Source organism: Lissotriton helveticus, chromosome 5_1 (assembly GCF_964261635.1).
Source record: "Lissotriton helveticus chromosome 5_1, aLisHel1.1, whole genome shotgun sequence".
In the NCBI taxonomy this organism is placed as follows: Eukaryota; Metazoa; Chordata; class Amphibia; order Caudata; family Salamandridae; genus Lissotriton; species Lissotriton helveticus.
Window position 1 is genome coordinate 468,041,313 of NC_136065.1, and position 12,393 is coordinate 468,053,705.

The window sequence follows — 12,393 nt, forward strand, 5'->3', positions numbered from 1 at the left end:
TCGCCCATTGATTCAAATATTAGTAAGGCTCTGCTGTGTGATTTTAATTCTGAACCCTTACGGGATATACCCCAGTGTACTATGGGCGAGGTATTTGCTTTAGCAAAGCTACAACCCATTAAAGCACCAGGATTGGATAGAATCCCTGGGGACTTGTTTAAAAATGAGCAGACAGTGTGGGCCCCATATTTATTATCACTCTTTAACGCAGTTCTTCAGGGTCTTCCAGTGCCGCCCATGTGGGCAGGCGCGGAGATGGTCCCTATTTACAAAAAAGGGTCCCCGATTGAGCCCGCGAACTATAGGCCAATCAGCCTTATTGACGTTACCCAGAATATCTATGGGAGGGTATTAGGAAGGCTACAGGATGTAAGACCGTGAGGTATTAACCCCGTTGCAAGCAGGTTTTAGAGCCAAAATCTCAACTGTAGACCAATTGTTTAGGCTCCAGCTAATTCACTGGAAGCATGTGGTTTTGGAAGGTGGGAGCTTGTAACTTACCTTCGTGGATTTTAAATCTGCGTTAGATATGGTGGACCATGACCAGCTGTGGAGTATCCTGCTGGACATGGGAGTACCACCATATCTTTGTCTCCAACTTAAACGCCTCCACGAGGGTACATATGCCAGAGTAAGATACGGCAAGAATGGCCAACTAACAGCGCCCTTCCTGTTGGAAAGAGGGTAAGGCAAGGTTGCGTGTTAGAGCCAACCCTTTTTACCCTCTTCATAAATGGTCTAATTGAAGATCTGCTTGCAGTAAAGGATCTGGATTCCCCTAGAATATCATCACGTAAATTTCCCGCACTAATGTTTGCGGATGACACCCTGCTCCTATCGAAGTCACCAGTGGAGATGCAGCGATTGTTAAAGGAATTCAGCCAGTTTTGTAAAAGGAGGAACCTCGTAGTTAACATTAACAAAGCAAAATATATGGTCTTCAATGCCAACTCTACTAATTGCCCACACCCACTGATGGATGATAGGCCGCTTGAGCGGGTTCATATCTTTGACTATTTGGGCCTATCACTAAATGATAAGATGAGATGGGGCCCCCAAATTAACAAGGCCAATTTGAAGTTAGTTCAGGCAATAGGGGGAATATTGAAAGTTCAGAAGATCTGTGTTTCGAAGGCCATAAGTCCACCACTAGAAATATATAAAGTACAAGCCAGGTCGTCTTCTTTATATGGGGCCGAACTTTGGGGGCATAGTCCATCTAATGCCCTGACACTTACCGAAAATAAGTTCATCAGACAAATCCTGGCTTTGCCAACAAACACACCCCTAGTACCGCTACGGATGGACTTGGATATCCTCCCAATGGTGGACTTAATCTCGACATGACCGTTGCTTTATTAGCGACGGCTGTGGAGTACACCTGAGCTGAGACACTACAGGGAGGAACTAAAAGCGGTAATGCTAATATTGGGGGCTGTGGGCAGTATTCCTTTGCTGTCTTTTGTTAGGGATTCTTTTCGTGCTATGGGCAGGGAGGATTTATGGACTACTCCAGAAGAATCGTGTGTAGCAATCGCCCAAAAAATTCTTAGCTAAAGCAGTGAAAGATCACAAATTGACTAGTCTAATTCAGGCAGTGAAAACCACGAGTTTAACGTACGGTTAAGGCACACTAACAATTTGAGCAGGTGCTAGATTCAATATAGCCACCCTTAACAAGGAAGTTTTTTCTGCAATTTAGATATGGGAAGCTCCTGCTCTTTACAGTAACCAACAAGTGGGCGGGCGCTACCAATTGTCTTTGTCCTGGATGCCTGGTGAAGGATGAAACAGTAATTCACGTATTGCTCTTCTGCTGGGCATATAAACAGTCCAGGTCTAAATGGATCATTCAACTGTGCAGAAACCTGGGTATTAGGAACCATTGTGATTTTTTTAGGATCCTAAAATCTGATACAAACCCAGTTTATGTTGTTGCAATTTCGAAATTCCTCCTTGCTATGTGGTTAAAACGATGGTATTTGTTAAAGAACTGCACCTAGTTATTTGTGTTTTTTTCTATTTTAGTCTAATTATTTCGCCAACATTTTGGGTGTTGCCTCTTTGTGAGAGAGAGAGTGCTCCCCAGCTGGTAGCCCTACTGACAATGGATGTCTAAAAGTTTTATGACTTTTTAGTAATGCTTTTACATGTTCTTCTTCTTAAATTATAGTTTTAACGCAGGCTTTAATCTTATGAGTTGCTTCCCTTATTCCTGTGGCCCAACTATCACTACACTTGTATATACCAGTTTTTATAATGAAATTGTATTTCTCATTACTGCTATGGATTATATTTTATTGCATTGTAAATTTAAATGTGCTTTTATGGCTGTAATAGCCGCCATAACGTTTTTGATGATGATGATTAAGTCTTTGCAAACCTACTAACTTGCAAGTTTTAAGGGTTTTCAACAACTCTTCACTAATCTTTTCCCATACTGAGAAATGTTGGAAATTTACTCCTGACCATGGCAGACGTAAACCTTCTTCCAGAGTTGGGAAAAATGTGGTTGGAGGGAAAGTGAACTTGCAAAGACTCATGAGCAAATGCACACATGCATATTTGCTCATGCTAAAATGTAGTTCACAAATATTTTCTAGGGGTACTATTTCTTGGCTTACTTCTGTAAATTCTTGGGAATTCATGAAAGCCGTATAGCTGCACTTAATGCAAGGACTTATACCATGGGTGCACTTTTGAGACTTTCTTTAATAATTGGGCCCTTAATTTAGTCTGGTGTTCACTGTGACCTTTTGTGTTTATTAAAATGTTGTCCCTCTCTCCGTATCAGCTGGCTTCACTGTGAGTGACCGCATTCTACTCTTAAACAAGGAGCATATCAGCACACAAAGTAGTTTTGTTCAGTGGCAGTAACTACTGTGGCAGTGTATGCTTTTTGAGACAAAAAACAATTTTTGCTTTTGCCAATGTTTTTAGAATAGTGAGGGTCTGGCAGCGCCCTTCACCGATAAGGATTTACAAAAACCATGCCAAAACAAGTCAAACATTGACAAAACTAAAAACCTGACCACCAGTTTCAGACCTACTGGCTTTGCTAATGCTTGTTTATTTGTGTTTCCCATAATCTTATTGAAACTGGTTACAATGATTTTCCATTATGAATATTTTTGGGAAATACTAGCATGCATCGACACGTTACTAAATTATGCTGCAAAGAAATGGTACCTGAAATTTCACAGCAATTTAGCAAAATGTTTTTTCCTTGCTTTCAATTTTTTTATGAACATTTTATTCTGAAAGCAAAGAATCCTCAATCTTCCTTTCAAACTTCTGAAAATATTTGCATCAAATCAGAGCGCATTCTAGGAGCATTATTTGTAGCCTATTTCTAAACTTTGGAAATGTATCTACACGTTTTTATACTGGAACCACAGTCAGTAGTGCAGTCAGAGCTTGCGTTTACTTAGAGCGCACACCCTAATAATACAGGCGTTCTATTAATGAACCATAAATATAAGTTTAAACCGCATTAACATATGGGCAAAAATATTACCTTAACTGCAGACAGTGCTCTTCTCTGATCTATAATGTGGTATTGCATACTGGCAGCCAAAGGGTTTGTGCTGCAGGGGGTTGGGCCTACTTGTCCAAGGACAAAATACACATGAAAACTTGTTGTCCTTAAACCCAAACAATATGTCCTGGGCGTCTGCCTATAGATATTCCACATCCCTGTCGTCAGTCCACTAATAGGATGACACTAGCCAGTCTAAGTGGCCAGGGAAGCCATTTTAAAACAAGTGCCAGGCACTGGTGAAAACGAGTTCCCCAGCTAAATGATGGCTTTACTGAAAATAGGGATTTTTGATAAACCTACATTAATGTCATTGTTGGATTTACCAATACATGCACCCAGAGGGCACCTGAGAGGTGCCCCCCTGAAAACTTAACAGCCTCTGGTGGCCTTGCTGACTGTTTTCTGCCAGCCTCCCTCCCAGGATGCTGTTCTGACCTCCTTGAGTAAGAGCCTTTTGCTCTTATGAGACTCAGGAAAAAAAAGCCTGTCGGGAAGAGTGTAACTACCCATCCCACGGAATGGCCTTCTGATTAGCCTTCTTTGGCCGGCAAGCCACAAATGGCTGCCGATTTTAAAGTGTGAATCTAGCTCCCCCTCTCAGGAGAGGAAACTGACTCATTTTCCAGGCCTACTTTGGCACCTCGACAGGTGGAAAAATTAGCTAGTCCGGTAGGCGTGCCACCTCCATGCTACCACCACCCTAAGGTGGGCTACTATGAGGTGGACAGTATTCTTCTGAAGTAATGATCTTTGTGATGGCATACTTGGGAATTATGGGACAGGGTTATACCCACTTCCCACAGGAAATGGTCCTACAGGGGACGTAGTGACACCAAGGGTAAGTAACCCATTGGCTGCTACCCTACACTTCCCTAACACCCCTACATTTAGTATTTAGGTGAGTCCCTGGCACAGGAGAAGCCGATACGGATGACCTAAGGAGAGAGGACAACAAAGAAGAGAGGAGAGAAGTAGCAGCTGACTTGGTACCAACTCTGCCGGCCTGTCTTCTTTTTCCTTGTTGAAAACTGCAGCAAAGTCGACATTTCCTGCAGCTGTTGACTCCAGAACCTTTTGAGGATTGCCTGCATTCGATAAAGACCAAGACCTCCTGAAGAACAGGGGTACTGTTTCCTGCAGGAACTCCAAAAGCAAAGACTCTAAGTCCTCCGTGCCTGCCAAAACCCGACACCTGAAGCCACCGTTGCACCGGTCTCCTCTGGCCCTAGTTGAAGTGGGTCACTGGTGTCAACGAGGTCCCCCTGTCCTCCCGAGTTTGAGTCTATTGTGGTTTCACCCCTCATGGACTCCCCAACGTTGTCTGCAGCCTCTATACGCAGGCCCCCTGAACCGTGACCACTCCCTGTAAAAATATATTTTTTAAATGATGCCTAAAGACATCTCTGCATCGGTCTCCCACAGGCTGTGGAGGTGTTCTCTGGTCCCCAAGCATCACGATCCTTGAACCCCCCTATTAGTTCACTCCTACTGGCCTTCCAGCCAGAGCCTGAAGACTCTTTCCCTGTGACCTATCCCCAAAGAAACTTTTTGGGCTCTTGACGCTGTTTTGCACCCTGCACCCTGCCACCCACTTGCCGCTGCTGGTGTTCTGTTGGTGCTGCCTTGCTTGCCCACATCTCACCTTAACTTCTGGATACTGGTCTTGTAAGAGCCATACTATACCTGTTTCCAGAACTTGTACTTCCTTCCATAGGATAACATTGCAAAACTCCACTTTTTAAAGTGAAAAGAATTTTGATTTAATAATGTATATTAAGATACGTGCTATTTTTATAAATCGGTATGGAACTCCTCCTTGAGTCGTGTAATTTGATTGTGTGTAATTTATTGATCATTGTGTGCAATTGCATGTCTTGCACTCCTCTGTGTTAAGCCGAAGGCTGCTCAACCACACTACCCCCTAATAGGGCACGTTAGGGTTGCATACCAAGCCCCTGTCCACTTATAAGGGAACCCCTGAACTCTTTACTCTGTATATCAGGTTCTTGATATATCGCATAAAGAGGTAGCTTCCTACAAAGGTCCCTTGAAATCATTCAGAAGGAACTCCAGAGTAGTTTGTGTTCCACATACTACCTATTTGAATGGTGTCTAGGAGATGGCTACAGTCTGAATTTGCAAGTGGTGTCTGATATCGAGAATTAATAGTTAGGATTGAACTTAAAGCACACAATTTCCTTTATTCTGGAATCACAGGGAGATTGGCAACTGGCCTGTATTTCTTAGTGAATAACTTTGGGTCAGATGATGCCCATTTGATATGAGGGCTGAAGGTTGGTTAAAGCACCTTTGTGGATTGATCCGAAGATATTGGTGAGTGAGGTGTCACTTTTCTGTGGCCTGTTAAGCTGTTTTTGAAGTACCTTTGGAAAACGTATTAGAAATGTAAAGGGACATTTAACAACTTTTGGAGCCATTTATGCCATGTGCACAACTATGGTGAACGTTTGTAGAGGTTGTTAGGTCATTGTGCTGTGAGATCAATCTGGTTATTACCATTTGTGACTTAAGTGAAGAGGTGTGTATGTTGAAAGAGTTGTATATGATTTTGGACTCTTTCTCTTTTTTTCAGCCCCCTCGAGAGTGAACATGGCGCAGGTCGGAGTAGTGCTGGCTGTGGTGATCGGTACTATGGCTTTGTTTCTCCATTCGTCTATACACAAAATAGAAGAGGGACACCTCGGGGTCTACTATAGGTATGTGACACTTTTGTGTTCATTAACTCAAATTCTGGGACAACAAAGAAACTGTTTTAAATTTCTTGTGCCGACTCTTTCCTTGTGGCCCATGGTCTGCATTGCTAACCACCATAAATATATATAGTTATATACTTTCAAGCAGTTTCTAAGCTGTTGGCTTTTCTCTAGTTATGATTTTATCATATTTGAACCTGAGCTTTTTTTTAACTAGTCTTCCTTGCACTTTTTTCTTGAGCCCAAAAACTAGCTGTTTTCTGTAATGATCATACACCTCTTACCAAACCAGATTGTTTTAGTGTTGAAAACATTTCTTTTTCCATTTCACAGGGGTGGTGCTCTGCTGACCAGCCCCTCCGGTCCGGGCTATCACATCATGCTACCGTTCATAACCTCTTATCGCTCCGTGCAGGTCAGTTTGGGCAGACATACCTCAGAATAACCCATTTTAACGGCCATTGAGGCTTAGATGATTTATTGCTTACAATGTCTAAAGATATAAGCTGGCATCAAATGAGTCTGTGAAGACCGAGAGAGAAATAGAATTGTCGCGTTTTTCTGTTTTTTGAAGTATGTTTGACATATATTCGTTTAACATTCTAAAGCACTTATATGTTCATAGGAATCCAGTATGTCTCATACCGCTTGGTAGTTGATTGGGAAATCAAGGTGTGTTTTGACAGCAGCCATTAATGGTGTAAAACTCTCCTACCCCTTTTAACAAATGCTGACTTCTGTTGATGTTCCCTTCCTCTTTTCACCAACGCATGTAACAGCGATGTGGTGACTGCTTAGAATTCAGTTTGCTCAACTAAAAATTACAAGCTGGTTTTTCACTTTGAGATTTTTGCACCAAGAGTTTTTTTTTTATTTTTTAACTTTGACACATTTTCCCTTGGTTAGCACACAGAGTACAGTTTAGATGTACACCACTTGTATCCATGGGTCTGGGAGCAAGACATCAATGACTCCTTGAAATTCGTAATTGTACCAACAGTTTGATTTAATTTTATAGGTAACCCAGGAAAAATGCAGCCATTTGTGTTTAGTTTTCATTAACGAAAGATAACATTTTTCTGGTTGCCTATTACAGACAACTTTGCAAACCGATGAAGTGAAGAACGTTCCATGTGGCACAAGGTATGTTGTGTTAGGGACTTCCATTCGTTTGTTGTATTTATGTGTTCCTTTAAGTTTTTCTCTTTAATTGTTCTGCTTGTTCCTAGACCGTGTTTAGTAGAGCTGGCTCAGTAGATTTTCAGGCCCTTTGCTCCTCAGGGCTTGCTGTAGTTGCTGCAGCGCGTGGCTGTTTTATTGGTGCACAGGACATATGCAGAGTGGCTGCTGTTCTGTTGGTCACTGAAGCTGTGTATGCTTTGCGATTCTGTCTCTTTTCATTTTCCTTTCTGCAGGTTTGAAACAACAAGAGCCATTCTCCGAGTCCACTGTTTATATGAATACAATCATAAGAAACAAAACCTAGACAGTGTGAGAGCGAGATCATTGCTAGTTGTTTTTTTATGATGCACTACAGTTATTTATTTGTGATCGTTGTTTTACTGTCGCCACTGGTTTAAACGCAAAAGCAGGTTTGTTCCTGAGCAAAATTTAGAACTGAAAATGGTGTCCTTGCAGGAATATACCTTCATATAGATGGCTGTAGAAAGTGTCAAGAATTCCTATTTCCTCTAATAGTTATGTTCCTATTTAACAAATAAAAAAATGTATATCTTTTTTTTTAAACATTGCAGGACTTTACAGTCATGACAAATTCCTATATTAGGTGTTACAGCAGTATAGATGGTACAGTTGCACAATCTGATTGTATTAAAGCAGCGAGTATCTCATTACATCCCGTCGTCCCTTTCCTCACATGCCAACTTACAATCCTTTCCACAGCCTTGCGGGACAATTGGTGAAACACAGATATTACTCCTATGCTCATTCAATTTAGCCCATATTTTGTTCCACTAATTGGGACAACCTCTCCCCTCGTAGACTACCTTTTCCACCACCATAGACCAGTCCATATCCCTCTAACACGCACGCGACGTTGGTGACTGGCACGCTCCCCATTTGTGGGTGATGTGTCTCTTAGCAATCATCACCCCGAGGGTGGCCCAGAGTTGTTCTTTGCTATTGATATCAGTCTGATCCCATATATTTAGCAGGCACAATCTGGGCGTCAGTGGGAGCTCCTTGCCACATACCCGTTGGAGTTGGGTCATAATAGATTCCAAATACTGTTTGATGACTAGGCAATCCCATAGTATATGGTAGAACGTGCCTTCCTGTGTGCGGTGTCTGTTACATGAATTACTCTCTTTCCTTCCCAGATTTTAATAAGGCACAGCAAGAGAAGTATGGCCTGTCTAATATTTTAAGTTGGACAAGTTTTAGTTGTGATGAAATGGCTAACTTTCTTGGGGGAGGATAGTGCTTCCTGCCATTCCTCGTCCTCTAGTTCATCTAAGTCTGCCTGCCAAAGTTCACGCAGCCACAGGAAGGGGTCAGGGAGTATTGGAAAGTCATCCTGTGCCCTGGGCACCCCTCAACTTTTTGCTGATTGGTACTGGTGGTAACCGACTCTGACTGACCCTGGGCTCTACCTAACCAGGCTCAGGGACAGTGCTATGCTGAAGACACTTAGAATACAGTGAACACACCTACATGCACTAGGATACACTATGGGTTAGGGCACCCCTGTGATTGGCATGACCTATCCTATAAGTCCCTAGTATATAATAGGGCAGGGGAATTGAAACTACCTTTACGTCGCTAGTGTAAAATCCTTCTAAAAAGGTTTTGTATATGCCCTGGAGTTAGTGAACTTGCACATTTCACTCCCCACATTGTAAAGTGCCTCCCAAAATCGACTTTTGGGCTAGGATCACTGTGAAATGAAGATCTGCAATATTTTGAAATATTCCAAACCCCTAAAGTCTTTCCTAGGTGTTCCAGGGGTGGGGAGGGTCCTTTAGTTATAAGCAGGGTTTTTATAAAAACCTGTTTTGTATTCCCTGGCATTGGAGAAATTGTCCAGTTCATTTTTCTATTGCAGATCCCCAGCCCATAGGTTAACATTGGAAGAGGTTATTGGTTAATAACTGGAGAAAGAAAGCCACGAAGCAAGGATTATAGGACTCAGTTGAATGGTAATGATAAATCCAACAATATGATATTGCTGAATTTATTCTAAAATTCACAGACAAGAAGTTATAAGACACTTTGCATGGTGTCCCGTGGCCACTGGTGTTCTCTTAACAGGTTGAGCTCACTTCTCATCATCTGTTGCATTTGTTTGCCTGCCTACACACCCCTTTCTCCTGACCTCATAGCCTCCAATCCCCAGAGCTCTTCATTTTTGCCTTTCCTTCCTCAGTGGTGGCGTCATGATTTACTTCGACCGAATTGAGGTGGTGAACATGTTAACCCCATCTGCAGGTAAGTGAAATTTGTCCTCTAGCTCTTGTCTGACTTCATATTGTGGCGGGTCTCCACATTGATGTGTATTGTGCTCTCAGGGACAGCCATTTAGTCAAGATCAAGTTTGATTCTAATCACTCAGAACAAGGGGTAAGCTGCATCATGGACTCTGTATTAGACATCTCTCGCAGAGACCTCGGGAGATATGGTTGTGGAATGCTGTTCCAACCTTTCCCCTCTACCTCTATGAATGACTAGCCTTTAGAGAACGTTGTACAAAAAAACTGAGTAGCTGATCAAGAAATCTAGCAGCAGACTCCTTAACTTTGAATTTCCCAGGCATCAGACTGGATCCGTAAGATTTTTCTTAGAGCAGTACCCTTGCATGTCAGTAGGTGGTCGAGAGGAAGGTCCGTGTACTGCTCCCGGAGTCCTAATTCCTCATCCTCCCACTCAGTCGTCTGGTCGGACCGGTAAAGGGCATAAAAGCACAAGAAGTCGAATTGTACGTCAGCGTCTCCCTGCCTGTCAGCTGATATGATGGAGGAGTCTCGACGCTCATTTCCTCATTCTGCGGAACCTTCTTCTGGGTCGGCTCTGTGCTTCCTGCCTTTCCAGGAGCCGAAGCGACCCCCCGCCCTGCTTAAATAATTTTATGACTAATGTGCTTTATATTTGGGCGACCTGACCCTCCTGGCCCAGGAGGCTCCGAGGGTGCTCCATCATGTTCCGCGTTGGTGCTCTCCATTAGATCCGGTGGTGGATCCAGACCGGTGCTGGTCGTGTCACTGTGACCTGCCCCGGCCTCTCCAGGTTGGTTCCTCAGCCCTATTTTGAAGGGCTACTAATGGAGGAAGATTGGGAGGGGTCGCTGGACCCTTTACAAGACCAGCCTGAGCACGTAGTGGACTGGTATGAGGAGTTAGGTGAGTCCAATGGACAGGATATCTCTCCAGAATCTGGCCTGCTTTCTCCCTCCTACCGTGATTACGGAGGAGGGAGCTTCATGTGCTATGGTGGTGAGAAGGGCTGCTAGGGACCTGGACCTTCAGTGGAAGTCAAGACTAACCTCTTGACAGAGGTCCTGCAGCCGGGTATCTCCTCCTCGGAACCCCTCCTGTCTTTCAATGAGGCCTTGACGGATGTCTTATTGGCACCCTAGTTCAAGCCCAGCACTGGGGCTCCTTTTTTGTGTGTGCATGTTTTAATTGCCTTTTTTAGTTTTGAATAATGGGCTGTACTGAATTTTGTAACACTTTTGGGCTTGGTATCGTGAGAGAACCCATTGCCTAAAATAAGTACCTTCGATAAATATATTTGTCATACATTAGTATGACATCTTCGTGAACAACCGTACCCACACCGGACACTGCCCAGTAACCATTGACCCCCTCAAGATAAGTCATCACTCCTCTAATCAAGGTTCTTATTAATCCATTTGTGCTGGGCTTCCGATGCCTGAAAAACTGTAAGGCTGTTGAACTGAACATCCACACCACCATCCAAAAGTAGCATATTCATAGTTTGTGACCACAGATGAACTGTTCTGTAAAAGATGCACCTGTGTTGGCTTGTCAAGATTGTTTTCTTCAGTGTGGCTGACCCCTGAAATTGTGCTACTGGTGTGCTGTGTTCAGCGGTAGTAGTACCCTGAAATAACACCTACATTCAGATAATTGTGTTCAGTATTACAATTTAAAAAGCATGCTGCAAGAGTATACTATTGACCATCCTTCCTGTAATATATACAGCAAAAGTTATCCTGTGAAAGAGTGCTGTTAAGTGAGTGACTACTACAGTGACCTTCCTGCAGCACTGGTTGGAAACTGGGCATTACAAAGCAGACCTACTTGAAGCAGCATTTACAGTGTGGCTGAACTTCCTAAAGCCGGTTTATGGCCAGTGACCAATGTGACTTTGCTGAAGGACAGTGTTAACCCATGGGGGTCCCTGAAATGGAATCTCTGAAGATCCAGTTGATCGTACAGTGACCTTCTGAATCGGATGATTCCAGTAAAGTGACACCTGAGGCAGCTTTGTAAATCAGTGTTAAGGTTGAGTAATTGCTCTTCTGTTTTTTTCCTATAGTGTATGATGTGGTGAGGAATTACACAGCTGACTATGATAAGACTCTAATCTTCAACAAGATTCATCATGAATTGAACCAGTTCTGCAGCGCGCACACACTTCAGGAGGTGTACATTGAGCTTTTTGGTAAGGGCAGAAAGAAGAATGAAAATCAAGGTCTCTCTTCAACCAGACCCGTGGTGGTGGTACCTCTTCTGGCTCCTAAAACCTTGCTTGGGCACACTAGATGACCCTTCAAAGCCCTACAGTCCCAGGGACCCTGCATTTGCCACCTTTACATGCTCTCACTCACTCCAAATCCACACAGACCTCACATCCCTACCTCTTCCCTAATCTCTACGCCTTATGTCCCAGCACGTACATTGACTTCTGTGTCAGAGGGTCCTTCCCTTACCACTTTCCTTTGTGCTTCTCTGTTTAGATCTAATCCCTTCTTTACCAGATGCTTACATTTCACAGCTCGCCTATTTCATACACTTTAAGAGCATATGAGCTTTAATCTTTGGCATGTGCAGAGCTTCTGGGGCTGATCTGTGCTTGCTCTCTTTTGCTACTGGTCTCGATGCTAGAATTTGATGGATCGACATTTTGTTTATCGTGCGTGCCTTACCTTTTCTGGTA

At 43.2% G+C, this 12,393-nt stretch overlaps 1 protein-coding gene across 1 annotated transcript in view; it reads left to right on the forward strand.

Moving 5' to 3' along the window:
- The window catches only part of ERLIN1 (ER lipid raft associated 1), a 143,456-nt gene that overhangs the window by 61,618 nt on the left and 69,445 nt on the right, over positions 1 to 12,393 (forward strand). The window contains exons 2-6 of the mRNA XM_078642755.1: positions 6,135 to 6,258; positions 6,589 to 6,670; positions 7,352 to 7,398; positions 9,641 to 9,702; positions 11,773 to 11,898. Coding sequence (XP_078498881.1) covers positions 6,152 to 6,258; positions 6,589 to 6,670; positions 7,352 to 7,398; positions 9,641 to 9,702; positions 11,773 to 11,898 — 424 coding nt within the window. The 5' untranslated portion in view covers positions 6,135 to 6,151. The remainder of the gene's footprint in view (positions 1 to 6,134; positions 6,259 to 6,588; positions 6,671 to 7,351; positions 7,399 to 9,640; positions 9,703 to 11,772; positions 11,899 to 12,393) is intronic.